The following is a 20,388-nucleotide window of genomic DNA, read 5'->3' as shown; positions in this document are numbered from 1 at the left end:
TTGTCTCTTGTTTCAAGTGAAAATTTGCTTGAAACAAGAGAAAATTTGCTTGTTTCATTGGCAAAATTTGTTTCTTGTTTCTAGCTAATTTTCACTTATTTCAAGTGAATTTTCACTTTTTCCACTGGCAAATTTTGCCAATGAAACAAGCAAATTTTCACTTGTTTCAAGTGAATTTTCACTTGAAACAAGTGAAAATTTACAAGTGGCAAAATTTGCCAGTGGAAAAACTGAAAATTCACTTGAAATAAGTGAAAATTAGTGAAAATAAGTGAAAATTAGCTAGAAAGATTAGCTTATTTCAAGTGAATTTTCACTTTTTCCACTGGCAAATTTTGCCAATGAAACAAGCAAATTTCCACTTGTTTCAAGTGAATTTTCACTTGAAACAAGTGAAAATTTACAATTGGCAAAATTTGCCAGTGGAAAAACTGAAAATTCACTTGAAATAAGTGAAAATTAGCTAGAAACAAGAAATAAATTTTGCCAATGAAACAAGCAAATTTTCACTTGAAACAAGAGACAATTGTCTAAAAACAAGTTACTTCTGAGGTGATCATGTCTTATTTTAAGTGTAATGAGATATTTTGACGAGGAATAAGACATTTTTGACTTGAAATAAGACAAATAATCTTGGTAAGATTTTGAGTTTTTGCAGTGTAGTGTCAATCTAGAACAACTTCTTTCGGTATTATAGCTCTTCTAAGTATTTTCTTGAAACGTAATCTGTTAGACATTAAAATTAAATATTGTGGAAGTCAGGTGTCTGGTCTGCTCGCACTCCAGTGTCAGAGAGTGTTTACGACCGCCCTGATCAAAGAGGCTCCAGAGGCACGACGCCCGAGCCAAGCTGCCGTCTGACTGAATCGGTCCCCATATGATTATTTTGTTTACAGTCTCAAAATTCTGTCGAGCAGAACAACAACGGCGTTTGTGGTTATTCTTGGTGGCTCATAAAGGCATTACATTCCAAGGTATCACACATCAGTGCATAATTATTGCAACTGGGATGTGATATATAATCTGCCTTAGTGGAAACATTGCATTAAAAATTTTTTTTAAAATGTGTGTGTGTTAATGGCACCGCATACCAGATTCATAATGCGGTGACACAGCTGTCAGGTGTGGTTACAGGGGAAGAATAGTGCAAAAAAAAAAACACAGAGAAGACACTGATAATGGCTCGTCATGCCTCACGGTGCATCTCATGTGTTGCAGCAGCAGCTCTAAAGTGGGATCCTGTAAGTTAATTCGTCTCAGTCAATACCGTTTAACTGACTGATCAATGGAGAACAGACAAACAGAGATTTATTTCTAGAATTTGTTATTGCTGAAAGTCGTCTCTCTGTGCCGCCGCCTTGCCAGGTGATCGAGTTTGATGACGGCTCGGGCTCGGTGCTGCGGATTCAGCCCCTGAGGACGCACCGGGACGAAGCCATCTACGAGTGCACCGCCACCAACAGCGTGGGAGAGATCAACACCAGCGCCAAGCTCACCGTTCTGGAGGGTAAGACCCGGCCGGCCGCCTGGCCTCCCGTCTCGCCGCCTCGCTCCGTCACCCCCCCCCACACCTCCAGACGTACACTGCAGTGTTTCTCTGTTGTTTTGTCTCTTTTTTTCTCTCTCCGTCTTCTCTCATCCTTCCCTCGGTTCCTCAGCTCTGTGACAGCAGGAGGGGCTTCTGGCCTTGTTCTGGATCAGGGTTTATTTCCAGCTTCTGTGGGAGCGTGTGTCGCCCCTTTGGTGAGAGCTGGACCTCGTTTCCGTGAGGGTTTTGCGTAAGCGTTTGGTAATCTTGGAAATTTGTCGACACATGGCCGCTTGATTTAAGATTTAAGCCTGCAGAAAACCTTATGCAGACAGAAAGAAAGAGGAAATATAGCAGAATATTGCAGACAGGACTTGACTAGTTTTTTTTTTTTAATTTATTGCTTTTCACCATATTTACTATCACCACCTTGCATAAATTCACTATCATGAACATAATCCCTTTTAAGAAACATTTTATTTTCACACAGATGGATTTTGTCACATTTTACCAGCAAATCCTGCTGTAGCTGACCCATGGTTGTCATGTGATCTCTTTCTATGTTTTTCAAAAGCCAGAACTGAGGCCTTGTTTTGTTTAAGCTGGGTGATGATGATGATGATGATGATGATGATGTTGCATGTTGTTTCCTCTAGTGTGTGATGCTGGGCCTTATTAAGTGATCAGGTGCAGACGTTCTTATATGAGGAATTTATTTGAAAGATGGCTGGAAAACACAAACAAAAGACGACCAAAATGTGATTGGTCAGAGAGTTAATACCTTAAGACGCCAAAAGGGGAGCCTCATCCCAAAAGAATGGCACAGCAGGTTTAAGAGGACTATAACCCCAGATAACCACTTCCCACAGACTCAACCACTGTTATTTTAAAGCAACACATTTACACGGGAAAGCTGCATCAGCCGGAATAGCATCCAAGTATTCCCAGAAATGAAATTACTCCCAAATTCAGCCACAGGAATGACTCAAATTCACCCACTACATGCCAATTAAACATGATGATACCACATAACAGCCCCAAAACAGCCCTGCAGTTAATGGCCATGCCCAAAACCGGTGCGATGACATCATCTGAACATGGTCCCAAAAAAAAAAAAAAAAAAAAAAAAAAAACGTGGTGTAGCTTCTCATTATGCAGAAACCACAAGGGAAACCTGCAAACACATTAAACTCCGAGAAAAGTGCACCAACTTCTGTGCCTTCGTGCATCGCCGGGCGGCTTGACTGTAACCCGGCAGGCTGTTTTTATACAGCTTTCAAGTTTATACAGCGCAAGCCATCAGGAGTACAGGAGCACAGATGGCAGCCTCCTGGAGACACATTGGACACAGTCATTCACCCAGCTCCATCTGAACGTCCTCTCTCCACTCCGCCTCGCTGAACTCCCTCAAGACCGCCTGTTCCCACCAAAAAAATCTTTTAACAACTGCATGTGTCGTCTGCAGCGACTTTCTCAAAAGTACGGCCCGAAGCGCAGCGCGTTTTAATTGCAAATAGAGAAAAAAGGGCCCGTGACTGCGACAAACAACTTGATGTGGCTGTAATTGTTTGGGTTCAATTCGGGTTTAATTTGATGGCGGCGGGACAAGAAAACTCCATTTTCCGCAGTTCTCTCAGGATAATCGAAAAAATGCTTTAATTTATTCATTCATTCATTCCTTTTCAAACGGCGTGTCCTTATTAGAGTTGCAGGGGGGGGGCTGGAGTCGGTCCCAGCGCTCGTCAGGCCGAGGGCGGGGGAAACGCCCCGTGCAGACACACACACAGACAGACACACACACACACTCGTATTCACACCCGGGGCAATGCAGCACCTCCGATTCACCTGACCTGCGTGTCTGTGGACTGTGGGAGGAAACCGGAGCTCCCGGCACAAACCCACGCACACACACACACACACACACACACACACACACACACACACACGCACACACACGGAGAGTAAGAAGGGTAAATACAAACCGAGAGAGGCTAAATCTCTGTTTGTGCTTTGAAATCAACAGTGCTGGAGAGAGTACCACAAACCACTACTCCAGTATTAGTACCATTACTCTGCTGGTATCTGACTGCAGTACAAGTAGAAGTACTGTTCCTCTGCTGGTATGTGACTGCAGTAGAAGTAGAAGTACTGTTCCTCTGCTGGTATGTGACTGCAGTAGAAGTAGAAGTACTGTTCCTCTGCTGGTATGTGACTGCAGTAGAAGTAGAAGTACTGTTCCTCTGCTGGTATGTGACTGCAGTAGAAGTAGAAGTACTGTTCCTCTGCTGGTATGTGACTGCAGTAGAAGTAGAAGTACTGTTCCTCTGCTGGTATGAAACTGCAGTAGTAGTAGAAGTACTGTTCCTCTGCTGGTATGTGACTGCAGTAGAAGTAGAAGTACTGTTCCTCTGCTGGTATGTGACTGCAGTAGAAGTAGAAGTAGTGCAGTAAAAATGTCCTGCAGTAAAAGTCCAAAGTGTCTCATGTCAAATGTCCTGGCAGTAAAAGTGACTGAGCTCCTTTTTCCAAACAGTAACTGTGTTAGCTGGGATCTTTTCCATGCAGTTAGAAAAGGAGGAGAGAACACGCTGCACACTACATGCTTTTAAAGGGACATTACACTCAACTGAAGTGAGGACCCTGTAGACTCAACTGACACATGTGGAATAAATACATCATATGATGGTTGAGTCTATATGGTTCTGGTATTTTTCCCTTTTTTTCACCACACTTATTCCGCATTTATGGCAGTTGAGTCTAAATGGTCCTCGCTGCAGTTTTTCTCATGGTGCAGCTTTTATTGTGAAATTTGGAAAATGACAAAAAGTAAAACCAACAAAGTAAAAGCAGGTTCACTCTTCTCATCTTTGCTGACTGGGCTTTTATTGTGAAAGGTTCCACCGGCTGTCATTGGTCGTTTGTTCTCTGTGATGGATCTGATTGAAAATGTAGTGAAGGACAAAATTTAAGCATGGATTTAATTACTGACTTGAAAAAATACTCCCAAAAGTACAAGTACACAAGTTCAAGTTCAAGTTCAAGATTTATTCGTCACATGCATGAATGTACAGGTACAGCAGCAGTGAAATGTAATTGCAACAACTCTGGCACTGTGCAAGTAAAAATAGATAGAATAAAATAGTTAAAAAAATAAAAATAAAATAAAATAAAATAAAATAAAAAATATATAAAATTCCTATATACAATCTACAACCTATATACAATATACAACAACCTATATATAACATATATACAATATACACAGAAAAGCTACTCAGTTACAGCAACATGAGGGAATGTAATTAGATACCCCCCCCTTCCTCTGGAATTCAAAACATTGCAGTCTTCGCTCTTGTCACACTGAAAAACTTGTAATAAAAGATTTACAGCTTTTAATAATTAATGCGTTCAGCCTCATCTGATTAAAATGATCTTTCGAAAAGTAATCAGAAAAGTCATGACATGTAATAAATTACATTACTTTGATGAGGCGATCTTCATTTTTGAAGCGGCTGTAAAAGCGGCGCTGGCAGGGCTGCTTATTTTGGGAGGCTGCTGTGTTTTTTTTTTTTTTTAAAAGGGAATGAGAGGAGCTAATGTGATTGGCTGTGACTGATACCAGCGCCTTTCACATTTACCGATACTGATTCCCTCTCCTTAAAACTCGTCTTTTTTGAACCGTGCCAGCGCCTCTGGTCATGAAACCGGCAGCTCTCGGAGCCGGTGTGGAGCGCTGCCTGTGCTTGCACCTTCATTCATGAAAATACAGCCCTAAGAGTAATTTCATCTGATTATAGGCTACCTTTGTGTGTGTGTGTGTGTGATTTCTCTTGTATTTTGCTGCAACGGCCGTTCACCACTTCTGCTGAAAAAGTATTATATTGCGAGCAAAGTCCACATTTTGCTGCGGTGACGGCGCCGCACCAGACATGCCATTAACTTAAGCTCCCTATTTGACGGAACAAGGCGACAGCGTGTGGTTTGCTCGCTGGATGTTTGAGTCCCAGATGGAGCTCGATATCTCTGTCTGATTGTGTTTACAGAGCATGAATGTGCTGAAATTGATTTTGGCTGTGAACCTCCTGTAGGTGTGTCTCTAAGCCCTGTCCCTGCCAACGGGAAGACGGAGCCCAAACATAATTATTTAATCGACACTCTAATTTATAGACAAACAGTCTCACTCACACACACAAAAAAGGGACTGTGTCTCTGGCAGCCTTTTCTGATTCACCCAGGAATCCATTAAAATGACTGTGAGATGTAGATATTGACAGCTGTAAACACAGCCCGGGGCGTCCGGGCCTCCTGCACCAAACAACACGACTCTCTCTGTCTGAAGCCACTCAGGGTCTCGTTAAAGCAAAGTGACGAGCCAGGCTGATGGCTGCTGTTAAGAGACTAATATTTGATTAACCGGCCTCGGAAAACACACAGGACTCGCTGCACTCGAGTTCGATCAATACAGGTCTTTCTGGGACAATAATACAATTTCTAGATGCAGCTGGTGGTAGCCAATATTTTCAATTTTTGTTTTTTTTGCTCTGCAATTCTAGAAATTATAAATACTCACCCGCAGTATTTAATGGTCATCAAGGTGGAAAAGCTCCTGAAAAAGCATTTCAAGCATCATGGGATGGTAAAAATCTTCCCTGAAATCCATACTCATTAAAATTTTCTTAAAGGAATGCTTCAACATTTTGGGTAAAATCCCCTTTTCTGACTTACCCAGACTGAGACAAGATGTCCAATTTTCACCTCTGTACGTCCAGTGGTTCAGTACCTATGGGTAGCATCTCATGTTAGCTTAGCATAAAGACTTGAAGTCTATGGGAGTCGTTAGTCTGGCTCCATCAAAGTGAAAAAACAAACCTTAAAAAAAAGGAGGAGAGTGGTTTTAGGAGACGTTAATTTGTGGTGGATCTTCCTCTACCGTCAGCGGTGCACAGATCACTGTGATAGTTTGTTTATTAAACATATAAGAAACTTTATTTAAAAAAATACAAAATAAATGTGATGGAGAACTGCGTAAAACCCTCCAGGGGCTTGAGCAGTGGCGTTCTGCAGGCAGCATATCACTGGAGGAACGGATGGAAGGATAAAGGTGTTCAACCTCCTGAAACCACTCTCATTTAAAAAAAAAAAAAAAAAAAAATGTGTATTTCAAATATACAACATGACAACAGAGGCCCTCTAACCTTAACTCTCTGATTATATTTGGGGTCAATTTGACCCCATTCAGTGTTTAACGTCTCTAAATAAATGATTAACGTATTTTTTTTTGTTTGATATTTAATGAGTTTTCCAAATTTAATGGGTACTACCGGGTAAACATGAAATTCACATGATGATTTGTTTTCAATGTCCTGTACACACTTTGTAACACATCGGTTATAAATAACTAAAATCTGTACTTAGAAATAATATAAAGCCATTAAAACACCAAAAATTAATACTTCTTTCCAATTTTAGGTCAATCAGTGAGATTTTATGGTGATTTGAATATTTTTCCATAGTGGTGTAATAGGAATACTGGATGTATAAGTGGACGTGTGGGAGTTATGTTTTATTTAAAGGGCTATTTAGGTCGTCAACAAAGAAACATAAAGTACCTGACACATAAACTTTGATAACAAATGTAATTATAATAATTTTGTGGAGGTTTAAACTGCTGGGGTCAAACATAAAAGATGTTATAACAGGAGGGTTAACCAAGTATGTTTGATGCCTAAACTCAACAAACCTGCGACCGTTTCGATATACACCATGTCCTGTGGCATATTTCCTGCCGCCTGTAGGGGGCGCTGACTCCTGTGGGTCGTATCAGAGTGGAGGAACAAACCGCCTCTGTGGCTGTGTGGCTCGGAGGACTTGTTAAAATGTACATGTGATATAATAAAAAGACACTATCAGTGCCATACATCACCAGCTTGATACATCAATTTAACGTTAATCTTTTTAATCACATCTGCGGCGCGACAGCCTGCGCCGATATGAACTGACACTGATCTTTATTAAAAACTGGATCGCGGCCAGTCAGTGTCAGGCTCCTGCCTTTGTTGCTCTTACAGCGTGACAGTCTGTCAAATTTCCAGCGCAACCTGCTTCACCTTGCCTTTAGCATATGCTGCCTACAGTAGAGTTTCATCAGTCTGGAGAGTTTCAGTGTCCTGTGACGGCCCAAATGCTGCTTTTCCACCCTGACGAGAGGAAAAGTCCCCGGGAGAAACCCTGAAAACTTAATTTGACATAGTTTCAGGGTCACAAGGAAGGTCGAATTGCAAGATTAGGATCTAAAGCTTTAATCAAAGCACCGGTATCAGTATTAGTCTTCAAAACCATCTATCAGTCCTCCTCAGACATACGGGTGTCCACATCAGTCTTTCACAAGTACAAATGACTCCTTTCTATCTATAAAAAAAAAACAAAACAAAAAAAAAAACTGTCAGTGCCTTCGGGAAGCTAATCGTTTTATTCTCTGATGAGTTCCGTCTGCGTTCCAGTTCGGTGTTTTTCGGTGGACTGTTGCCAAAATAAAATACAACAGTAAGAAGAATGTGAGCGTTCGCCCCGCGTTTTGTTTTGATAGTATCTCAGTTTGTAGCTGGCAGCGCCCCAAAACATCTGAAGAGGCGAGACGAGTAGAGCTCGTTTTCTCCTCTGTCTTCTACGTGCCAGTCACCGTTTCTTTTTTTTTTTTTTTTTTTTTTTTTTTTTTTTTTTTTTTTGTGGCCTCCTCTGTTTTCAAAAAGTAATTTCAAAACAAAAGTCCTCATGAAGTCTCGTGTGTGCTCATGTGAGAAGAGTTAAGGGTAAAGATATAGACGAGGGTTATGCTTTAAGGTTAATTTAGGATTAAGACTTAGGTTTTGGGTTTAGTTTAGGATATGTTTGCACACAGTTATCATATGCAGTGTTGGGACCAGTTACTCACAAAACTAATAAGTTACAATTACTAATTACTTCTGTAAAAAAGTAATTTTGATTACTACTCAATTACTGCTGCAGAAGAGTAATTCAATTACTATGATTACTTTTTTCTTTTCTTAAATCCTCTTATTAATGCACATATTTTTGCGTTGCTGTTGCAGTGTGGACATTGCTGTCAAATTTCATCTATCATTGTCAGTGTTGGGCACGTTACTTTGAAAAAGTAATTCATTATAGTTTAAAGTAGTGATGCCAGCTTGTTCAGGTGGGGAATTGAACCCCCGGTCTTCTGTATGGCAGGTGGAGATACTATCCACTCTGCCGTCGGGGAACACATGTGCTTCTGTAATTTGTGCTCATTCTCCATGCATGTTGATAAGTTACGAAAAACTGCAAAGTCCGACCGGTTTGAAAATTGACACACCGCTTTTTCTCCACAAGACGCACATTTTTTTGAATAGGATAATAAAATAATAATAATTATTAGTAGTAAGTAACGGCTAGTAACGGCGCATTTTATTGTCAGTAACGGTAACGGCGTTGTAACGGGGGAAACAGTAATTTCTTTGGTTACTCGTTACTGATAAAAGTAACGCCGTTACTGATCATATGTGGTGAAATTTCTAGTATATATCAAAGCTTTTGATGGCAGGAACAGCTCGATCCTGTCGGGTTCGTATGGGACAGAAATTTTGATGGGTAGGGTCAGATTTTCAGCCTCGGGTTTCCTTTAGTTTAAGTTTTAATGCACTTTGGATAAACTCTGTCTTAAGAGTGTAAGTTGGTGAAAGAAGTTGCTCGAGTTTGAATGGATTCGAGTGATACAGTTAAATTTAGATTTTCCATCTAACCGTGTTCATCTGAGGGGCGGCAGCTGCGGTTATTGAGCAGCTGCCATCAGACCTGTACATGTCAGGGTTTATCGAGGCTCCGGCCAGCAGCACTCGGGCCGCAGCAGAACTTTCTGAGACGGCGGACGGGTCGGCTTCAACGTTTTGCTCCGCTGGTCGGGGCCGGACAAAATGCTTGCACCGGTAAAACCAACTTTTTTATATTTCGGTTCAGTTTATCGGATTTTTTTGGGGCATTTCCGCTTTTTAGAGAGACATTGAGGACTCCGCCGTGATGAGAGGTACGCGCTCTACCAGCTGAGCTACCGGGACAACCCCAGTTTATTGCACCCCACTTTACCGGTCATCTTGCGTGCACGCCTCTTGCAGTTGTGAGGATTTGGGTGGGAGGGGCTTGTGGTCACGTTCATCAGCGAGGGAGGGGGGGGGGTGTCTGTCGCCGTTCAGCAAATTTCCAAATTCACCAAACGTGCCTACAGCTGCTTTAAGGACAGGGTTAGGGTTTGGGGAGTCAAATTAAGGTCCTTATAAAGTCAGAAGCCTAAGAGTATGTGAGTGTGTGTGTGTGTGTGTGTGAGTGAGTGTGTGTGTGTGTGTGTGTGCAGACAAGCTGAGAGAGTTTTAGACAGTGAGCCAGTGCTAAAGAGAGCGGGATAGAAATACAAAACAGCAAAGGCAGTAACGGAGTGGGCAGGAGGAAAGAGAGAGAGAGAGAGAGAGGAAGAGGAGAGGAAGATGAGGCAGAGTAGACAGCAGGACTCTGGGTAATGAGAGTGAAGCATTAGTCATGAAGTGAACAGACAGAAAGAGCTTAAGGGGATGAGGGAGGGAGATAGTGAAGACAGCGGGACTTGAAGGCAGCACAATGCAGGAGAGATGAGAGGCACTCCTCACGCGTGGGTGTGTGTCCTCAGAAAACATCATATACTTTTCTCTCTCGGCTGATCGTGACACTTCCATACGCGAGAGCGCATCACTCCAAACAACCTTCCTGCTTGTTATGGCCCCGAGTGCTACTGCTGGTTGCACTGATAGGCACCGGATCAACAGCAGTGGCTTTTAAGCAGTATTTTTTTTTTTTTTTTTTTGTGCTTTATTCTTTTTTTCTTTTTTCTTTCTCTGTTCTTCCAAAACATCACCGTCCTGGCTCTCTGTTTGTCTTCCAAGCTGCCGGCTGCTAACGTTCGCTAACATCATGGCTGTCAGGATGCAGCTGCATTCATCTCGCAGCACTATGGAGGGATAATTTGGTGCAAATTTAAATATTTTTGTGTGCCTCTGTTTGTATGTGCCTCGCTGTCTCCCAGGTTGAGTCAGTGCCAAATGTGGAATAAAGTGAACGCGCTAGACAAAGGCAAATTTGCTAAAGTGACTCAAAGACTTGAGACGCACCATGCACAGCCAAAACATGTCAGCACGGCTTAAGAGAGAGCTAAAGTCCAAATGAAATGAACTATTACTTTTACCTCCTGGAAATATCTGATATTTCTAATCTAGATCTAAAATGTGACTTCATGTTGCACTACCTCACAGTTTTCTTTTGACGATCTGCTAACAATCTGGAGTTATTCAGTGTGTCACTGTCATCAAAAATGTAAATGTTTTAACACGTGGGGTGCTGTTTGTAGTTTTCAAAAAATAAATAAATAAATAAATATATGTATGTATGTATGTATGTATATATGTATGTATATGTATATATAAATTATAATTTGAGATAGATCAGAAGGACCATATTTATTTTAAGTTTTCATTACAACATATGACCCAGGAGCTTATGGAAAATTTGTAAAGAAAAAAAAAAATTCAGAAATAAAATAAAATAAATATATGATCAAATAATTAAGCAAATAAATACATAAAAAATAAAATAAAACAAGCAATAAAAATTACAAAATTATAAATGAATAGATAATAATAATGATAATAATAATAATAATAATAATAATAATAATAATAATAAAATAATTTGTCGAACAGCCAGTGTCGGGCCAACGAGGCGATGCTGGAATGAGAATAATGTTTAATGCGTCTGATTTTACTGGTATTGTAATGTGGCCAAGAAATCTCACATATTGCAGCGTTAAATTATGAGACTCTTGTCATCTGTGGTGCACCTACAACAGGAAGAGGCTCTCTCTCTCTCTCTCCTCACCCTGACACACACACACACACACACACACACACACACACACACATGCTGCACCAACGGTGACTCAGGACAGATTTAGGGTCTGAGGCGTGCAGGAGGAGCGACCCGGGCCTCTGACAGAGCAGACTGGACTCCACGCCGTCCTGTGCTGACAGTCACGCTGGACGCTGCTGCTGCTGGACGTCCTGCCCTGTCCCGTACCGCCGGGCCGATTCGGTCCACCCCACGCACACCTGAGCAAAAACCGGCCGCCTCGCTTCGCTGCAGCTGAGAGGAGAGAGGGATGTTTCCTACTCGTAAAAAGGAAAAGGAAAGCGATTTATTGTAGACGGTCTCGCTGGAACATAAAATCGTGCACACTTTGTTCAGCTAATAGCTCAACCTGCATCCTTTCATGATTACTGACCCCCGCTGAAGCTCGCCCACCGCCCCCTCCACGACTTACCGCTGTAGTTATCTAATTGTATGCCTGGCTTATGGATGTGACTGAGCTGTAGTCGATCGTACGGGGTGACACAGCGACACCAGGATCTGAGTGAGCAGTTATATTGGGATTTTTTTTTTTTTTTTTTTGGTGGGGCGAGCCGTCTCTGCTGCGTTTACTGAACCGAAACCCAGCAGCCTCTCCTCCGTCTGTGCCCGAGTGCGGTGAAATGAAGCCACGAGCTGCTGCTGTTATTTCTTCATTTCATGTGTCCAGCTCCAGGGAGAGGAAAATTCACTTCACATTCACAAAAAAAAAAAAAAAAAAAAATTAAATCTGGACCTTTGTGGGGGAGCGAACAGAATCCGCTTGTCAGATTTTGAAGTTGGTTTTTGGCAGTCGCGTCTTAGATAACGGGTGAGTGAGTCACCACATTAGACACAAGCTGTCACAGATCTTTGTGTGGATGCAGAATAACAAACTTTACAAAGTTAATTACGGGGAACAGTCATCAGAATCACCCAGACTTGAAGTCCCCACCCCTCCCCTTGAAAGGAAAAGTTCTCCTGATGAGTGTAATAACAATAAGTCTGTATTATTGATGAGAGCGTGCTTTGATGTTGGAGCTTGTTCCGCCATACCTGACACATAAGGCAAAGCACAAATCCAAAACCACTGTTACTGTCTGCATCGGTGCACGCGGGCAGGCGTGGCAAAGCAGGGAACCGGCCAGCGGGGCGCACGCTCCGCCCCTGTTCGCTGATCTCATCCAAATCATGCGTTTTGGGATCGTCCAGACATCCTGTTTTGCATTTTTGCCGGCACAATCCCGAGCAGCTGTAACTCTTTATTGCTAAAAGCACAAAGAAATCCTGGCGTGTAAGCTGTGCTCGACGAGAGCCCCGATGGGCCGACTAATTCTCATCCGTCCTTCATCCATCCCGACTCTGAGCCTGTTTGAGGTCATGCTTCCCCTCCATGTTTAAGTCTCAGGCAGCTCCCTCTAGGCTGGAGACACTCTCGACTTTTAAAATCCGAACCCATTTTGAAAATGCGTTGCATCACTCACATCACAGGTTTGTTTTTTTTGTTTTGTTTTTTTTTCACTCCCTCTCTCAGTTGTAAATCAGCTCTGACGAGAAGATAAGGCGAGGACGGTGTATCACACACTTAACAATCCAGCTGAGAGCGTCCTGCCGACTCCAGATACGCCGCTGACATCGGGCCCGCTAATCTCACAGGAACACACACGATCCAGCGTGAATCAATATGTGCTAATGTGCACACTAATGTGCTCTGCATGGAAATGCACCAGAAAAACAAGAAGAAAAAACACAAACAAAACACAATAAGAGAATTTAGATGAAGCTCTGTTTAGCAGAAATCAGAAAAAGCGATACCACTGCAGCTTTAAACTTGATTATCCCTGCATTATCATCAAATTTTTTATTATTAATATAACTTATGTGCAACACTTTCTGACTGTAAACTGGCCTCCCACTGGCTGCTGCCGGCCGTCAGTGTTGGATTGAATCTGTAATCCCCACACGGCTCAGGCCCCGTCAAGGCATCAGCTCATAAATATGAGGCATGGCTGAAAGGATGGGGGCAGCTCAGGTCATCCAGCGAGTCCATCAGGGTGATTTCAGATTCAATCTGTCCCTCCTCTGATTTTCAGAATGGGTAAACATGTTGCAAATCATCTTCTAGTCTGCCCCCCAACTCGAGCTGACTTTGACTACTAAACGGAAACATCAACATGCTGCATATTTCGAGCCTCGTTTTCGCATTACGGGCTGATTTTGATTGATTTTCGGGTGATTACTCGTCCAAAGGGGACATTTTTTTTTGTTCCTTCTCGCTGAACGGCGGGGTAAGCCAGTTCATCCGGTGCTGCTGGCGGAGGTGGAGGTTAAGTATTTTGCTCAAGGACACTTTTGCTAAATTGCAAAAGTGCCCTGGGGTCCAAACTGGCTTCTAAAATAGTTCCTTTTTTTTTTTTTTTGTCTTTTTGTGGCATTTCCAACATCTTTTCTCCTGCTGGTTGCCGTGTGATTGGTTGCTGTTCCCTGTTGCCTGCAATTTAACCAGCTAAAGCTCTCCAAAGGCCGGGCGACACCGTGACGGTTCACAGCACACAGAGAGAGAGAGAGAGAGGGGAGAAAGAGGCAAGGAGAAACCGAGCTGGCAGTAGAGGACTAAGCTGCATTAGCGGTGATAAATGACGCGTTATGAAAGATGAATGATCAGAGGTGCTTCATAGTCGCCGCCGCCGCCGCACAACCCCGGCGAGTTTATGAAAGCGAGCCTTCGACCTGCAGGGACTGTTGCATCATGCCTCAGAGAGTGAAAAATGAGACGGCGTCACCGGGGGAGTTACTCTCAAAATGTAATTCATCTATCACTGCTAATGTAATTACTGATAATTAGGATTACCTTGCCATTGAAAAAGCCATAGATTACGCACTCAGCGATGCATCAGGATTTACAGACTGTAATTTAAACATCGTTAGGCTCATTTACATCTCTTATCAAATTAGATTACGCCGCTCCCTGTAATGTCACAATCTCCTTTTTCCTGCAAGTGTTGCCTCCGACATTTCCACCAAGCGGTCCAGGACTCGTCTTTTCTTCAGATTTGGCACCGACGTTCGCTTGGACTCAAAGATGAACTGATTCGATTTTGGAGGTCGAAGGTCAGAGGTCAAGGTCACCGTGACCTCATGTCCGACCCTCGATCATGAAGTCAAAACCTCTGGAAATGCCTTGAGGGATTTTCTTCATATTTGGCATAAATATCCGCTCGGAGTCAAGGATGAACTCATTCGATTTTGGTGCTCAGAGGTCAAAGTTCAACGTTGTCGTGACCTCCTAAAACACATTTTGACTTCAGAGGGGGCCTCCTGCTCCACCACGAGCTCTTTGGTTTCGCTGATATTGAGCTTCAGGTGATCATTGTGGCACCATGAGACGAAGATCTGAGTGAAGACAGCATGACTCTCAGTGGAAACGGCGATATGATGATAACTTCCATTCAAAAAAAATACACTTAATACCTTTTATTAAATTCCTTCACTACAAATATCATTTGAGTGTGAACAGATGTGGATGTAAACTGCTACCTGCCAGGTTCCTGGAGGCATAAAACAATATGTGGTGATTTTTTTTTTTTTTTTGCAAATAGTGACTCTTTATTACAGTTCATGTAATGGATTACATTTAACACTTGTTCTAATTGGATTACGGTATAAAAGGCAGGTGGGTGGTCCCTTTGCTTTCCGTGCTGAGACAGTAGGAAGGCTCGGAGGCAGAAAAATTAAAAACAGCTCCAGCAGACTTGAGGCCCAGCTGGGTCCAGAGGCAAGGGACTAATCTGCCACAGCATTTCTAGGCCACTGTGCACTTAGTTTAGCTCCGTTTATTTGTACACCGCCCGACCACAACAGGTGCTCACGGGCTCCTTAAAGGAATACACCGAGGTTTTGGTGGAGATTGCCCCCTCAAGTGTGAGAGATAAACCGTCTTTAAACACAGCATTACACAGAGGAGACTGATGGATTTGACGTGCGTTTGATTTGTGTGCAGAGATGTCACACCGGGGAGGGGCGGGGGGATAAATTCAGGTTAAAATAACCCAACTCTGACCCACTTCCTGACCAAGGAGAAAAGCAGGAGAGAAGCCACGCCTGACCCGGCGCTCGATCTGTGATGAGAACAGTTACACACAGTAGGGATGGGCAATACCACACTTTTACGATTCGATACGATACCGATACTTTTTCTTGCATTTTCATCGATACCAATGCTGATACCGCAATTGATAATTTCTTATTGGCAATTTTTTTCATTCAAAATATTATTACATTTAAGACAAAATACAGACCATTTATACCATATTTATTATGGTCAATACATAATAAAATTAAAATTAAAATAAATTAATTAATTAAATATGAACAAAAATTTGCACATTTTCACTGTTATTGTTGTTTTCTTGCACTTTTCTTGTCAAAAAATGAAAAAAAGACCGATCTGTGATTATTTTCTGTGTGTTCCTCCGGCTCTCGCATTCGAGCCACTCTTGCTGGCTGTGCTGTCGGGCCGTCACGTGACACGGGCCAGCTCAATACGCCACCAGGCACAGGGGTGTCTCGGCACATAGTCAGTGAAGGAAGCTATCTAAAACAGCTGAAGGTTATGCATGCACCCCCAACTCTTATTTGTTAGTATCGATATTTGTTTAAGGAAATTGATACCAAATGAGTAGCATGTGAGTATCGATATATCGATACCACAGAATTGATACGCCCATCCCTAACACACAGTTTGGGTTCAAGTCAAGCAGCTTAACCAGCAAACGTCGACACAATAAACAATAACAGAAACATATTTCTGCTGCTGAAACATCCTTTAGTTTTAAAGCAATGTCACACAAAAGTCATCCACAAGTAAAGTTTATTGCTGTGGTTCCTACGGTCCTCCTACTACTGTGTAAAGACAATTATACTGGGTAAAAGGGGGATAAAGAGCTTGTTGAAATCAATCATGGTGAAATCTAGCCAATCAGATCATGTAGACCCCGACATCCTGCATGTGTCCTGGTCGATCCCTGCGACCTCTTCACGCTAACACCTCAGCAAACACCATGTTGAGTGATAAAAGGCTCCACGCTGCCTCTCTTTTTCTTGCAAGGAACAATCATAGGCCACACAAAATATATACCCAGGAGAGAAATATGCATCTTTAGGAAAATAAACACAACAGATAACAACAGCAACATAAGAAAAAACCTTCGCATACCCTATAAAAGCAATAAAAAATAAACTACACTAAAATATATCTATAGAATATCTATAAATCTCACCTTTAAACCTTCACATAGACCACATGTATGATAAAATATGTCTGTAAAATATCTTTAGCGCAGAATATGTGCAGTATATATAATAATAATAATATATATATATTTTAGAATAATTTCAATGTGGCACTGGGCAGCAGAGACTGTCAGACTTGGTCCAGCCTTAAATACATGTTTATAGAAGTATATAATTCAGCATATAAATATATTTCATTTCTTTTCTTTTCCTTGCAGTTTAGTTATTTTGGGTTCCCATAAGAGAACGATCCAGTGAAAATCCTGAAGTGGTATTGCATCATCATGTTGAGTGTTAGCAGGCTCCATGCTGACATTTTAGAGTTGTATTAAGTTGAGTGATAATAAGCACCACACTGTAGCGTATTCTGTTTATAATGTGTGTTTTAACCAGCGCGGCGGCTGTATCCCTGTAAATACGACGCAGAGACTTCTCTCAGACGGGACTGTGTTCAACAAAGAAGTTTTTTTTTTTTTTTTTTTCCTGGAGTGTTGAAGCACATTTTCCAGGGGTGGTCCTGCCTAGTGGTCTTAGGTAAACAGATTAGTGTAAGAACATGGAGGCGAGGGGGTTGGTGGCGTTGGAGGAGATAAGGCGGGCGTGCAGAGACCGGCACGCCACCGGTGGGAACGCCACACAGCCACACAGCCGCAGAGTGTGTTTGTGTTAAACAAGTTTACTCTGCTTTGCCAGAACATCAACAGTCCCTGTGATGGAGGAAGGTGACATCCTGTCAATGCTTCATCTGCACACACACACACACACACACACACACACACACACAGTTGTAGCACAAACACTCTAACCTGTCATTTAGAAAGTGAAGTGAAGTTGTTGTCGGAGTGTGTCGGCTCGTCAGCCTGAACAGCCTCAGGAGTTACTGAGGAGTTTTTCCTGTTTTTCATGACATTTTAAAATTAATAATAACTTTAGAATAAATGTTAAATTGATTGTCATTTAAACTTTAGTTAATAGTTAATTCACAGTTAACAAATAATGAAATTAACAGTTTATTGATGCACATATTATAACATTTTACGCACTATATTAAGCATTTGTAAATGATTACCAATTGATGAATAAACCTATTATGTAACACTTTGTTAATGGGTGATAATTAGTTCATTGACTGTCTATAAGCAGTGTTTGGATGGCTATTATAAAGGTGCCACTAATGCCTGTAATAATAATTATTTAATGAATATTGTGGTGCCTCCAGAGTTCAAGCCAACACAGACCATTAGAAATTTAAAGATTCAAATTATTAATTAAAAATATCCCAAAACTTTGTAATAGTATCCAAATAATATTTAAAGATGCACTTGATGGTATTTATTAACTATTTACCACATCAGTTGCAGCTTTATAATAATAGCCATAATAGCCATAGTCTATAAGCAGTATTTGCTTATAGACTATAAACCAATCATTAACCATTAACAAAGTGTTATAGAATATCTGGTCCATCTATCTATGTAATGTTTGTATATGTTTTACAAACAGTTATTTAAAGGTTTTAAAATCAATTCATAATCATTTTTGAATAAGTAATAGTATATAAAATGTTATAATATTTGCAGTAATAAACTCTTAATAAATAGCTTATTATATAGAAACTAAACATTATTAATTGTCATTTCATTGTTTGTTAACTGAAAATAACTATTTTTTTAGTCTAATTAACCATCAGTTTACCAGTTATTAATGATGGTTATTATGTAGTGATACTGAAATGGTTGATAAGAGACTTGGTGAGGAGAATTATTTTCAGAGGCTCTGTAAGGTAGAGCCCGTCCCACACACTGAGCAGTGGAGACCCGACCCGAGCCCGTCGGGACCCGAGGGGTCGGGGCGGGATCGGACAAAATGTTGAAATTATGTTGGGGTTTGGTCATGTTGGTGTTATTTTAGTGAAAAATGACGGACCTGCTGTCTGTTCTGGGCAGCTTCCTGTGCAGTACTGGCGTTTACGTGACGACACTGAAGGCAGCACGTAGGCTTTTTCAGGCAGTAAATGTAACGTAGCGATGGAGGACAAGCAAAATCTGGAGCTCGGGTCGGGTCCGGACACAAAAACCACCGTGCCTGTCGGGTTCGGGTCAGGCTCGGTCACCATGCTCCCGTCTCGGGTTGCGTTCGGACAGAAACATGCGTCCCGACCTGCACTCTGTAGCCCCTCCCCTCTGCCCTGCCACCCCCGTCTCGCTCCACTGCACCTGTCTAATGAAGCAGAGATACCAAAAAAAAACAACAACTGAAATCATTAATGTCACATGCAGGAAAAGTGGATGTGAAGAAGGACATGAGCTCCGTGAGCTGGCAGTGAGCTCCATGCTCACCTGCAGCAACGTACTCTCACACTTCCCAGCCGCACACACACACACACACACACACACACTCTAATGGCGTTTCCTGCTGTATAACATTATGTAGTGGGAATACGTGAGCAGAGGAATTAGCCTCTCCCAATATTTTGCAGCTTTATCCTATTTTCAGTGATTTTGACCTTCACCAGTGATAATCACAGGCCTCCCTGTGCGGCCTGCAGAACACAAGCAATCACACCAGTCATTACGGTGACTGTCGATGCCGAGGAACAAAGCAGTAAAGAGAGCGGAGAGGCCGTTAAATTCGCAGACATCCCACAGTGGAGCTGCACTCCGCCGCCTCGGGAGACTCGACTGCAACACATAACCAGTGGACAACCTGTCAAGCTGTAAACATATTTATAATTCTCTGGCCCGCAGCCAAATGTGAACATTAGGCAAATGACACTGGGGTGGAATAATCAGCGCCGGAGAAGGAAATGTACAGGAGCAGCCGAGTGTTTTGATGTTTCTGTTACTCGCAGCGCTGTCACACATCAGCTCGAGTTTGCGCCGAACTCTGGAGCTGTTGTACATCCCTGCACACCGCCATGCCTTAAACAAATCAGCATATCCCACTGTTTTCTTTTTGATTTGGCGCATGTAAAAATCATATTCTGTCTACAGTGGCCTAGATACGCCGCTGTCCTGACAAGGAGGAAACTAAATAATACAGCTGGTTGTAACTTCTCCTGTATGCTGCGGATTTTGTCAGCTTGTGTGAGTGTGGTTTCCTGATAGTTATCCTGGATATGTTATTCAGGTGTGGATTGCAGAGGTGGGGGAAAAGTCCTCAAATCCTTTACTTGAGCAAAAGTAGCGAGAGCATAATGGAAAAATACTGCATTAAAAGTCCTGTATTAAAGCAAAAGAAGGATTTGAAGTGTGTTTAGTCGTAGCAGAGATGACAAGCATGAGAAGCAAAGGTAGTCACTGTGAAGAATGGTTCCCTCAGAGAGTTAAATTATTGATGCGTTAACCTATTAAAATTATTATTTTAATGTTGCAGCTCTAGCCGCTCCACATCCTGTAGGCCGCTTTACACTCCAGCGGTGCAGCACATCTGACGTTTTGCATGGAAAAGCCTCCTCTGCAAAGTCACTAGTCACTCCATTCGACAGATAAATGCGGAGCGAGCAGGAAGAAGTCCAAGATTTCCCCGCGAAACGTGGCGGAGGCTCATTAAACGGAAAGACTCAAAGTGTCAGCAGCTCACAAGTGGACTGAAATACAACACCTGAGTAAATGTATTCAGGTGCTCTC

General features: G+C 42.2%; 1 protein-coding gene across 5 annotated transcripts in view; it reads left to right on the top strand.

Moving 5' to 3' along the window:
* The window catches only part of ptprfa (protein tyrosine phosphatase receptor type Fa), a 424,230-nt gene that overhangs the window by 172,170 nt on the left and 231,672 nt on the right, over positions 1–20,388 (top strand). For all 5 annotated transcript variants that reach the window (XM_030049234.1, XM_030049233.1, XM_030049237.1 and 2 more), the window contains one exon: positions 1,366–1,507. In XM_030049234.1, the coding sequence (XP_029905094.1) occupies positions 1,366–1,507 (142 nt within the window). The remainder of the gene's footprint in view (positions 1–1,365; positions 1,508–20,388) is intronic.

The sequence above is a fragment of the Myripristis murdjan genome, chromosome 4 (assembly GCF_902150065.1).
Source record: "Myripristis murdjan chromosome 4, fMyrMur1.1, whole genome shotgun sequence".
Classification (NCBI taxonomy): domain Eukaryota; kingdom Metazoa; phylum Chordata; class Actinopteri; order Holocentriformes; family Holocentridae; genus Myripristis; species Myripristis murdjan.
Note: the sequence above shows the minus strand (reverse complement) of the source record. Positions and strands in the feature narration are given on the sequence as shown.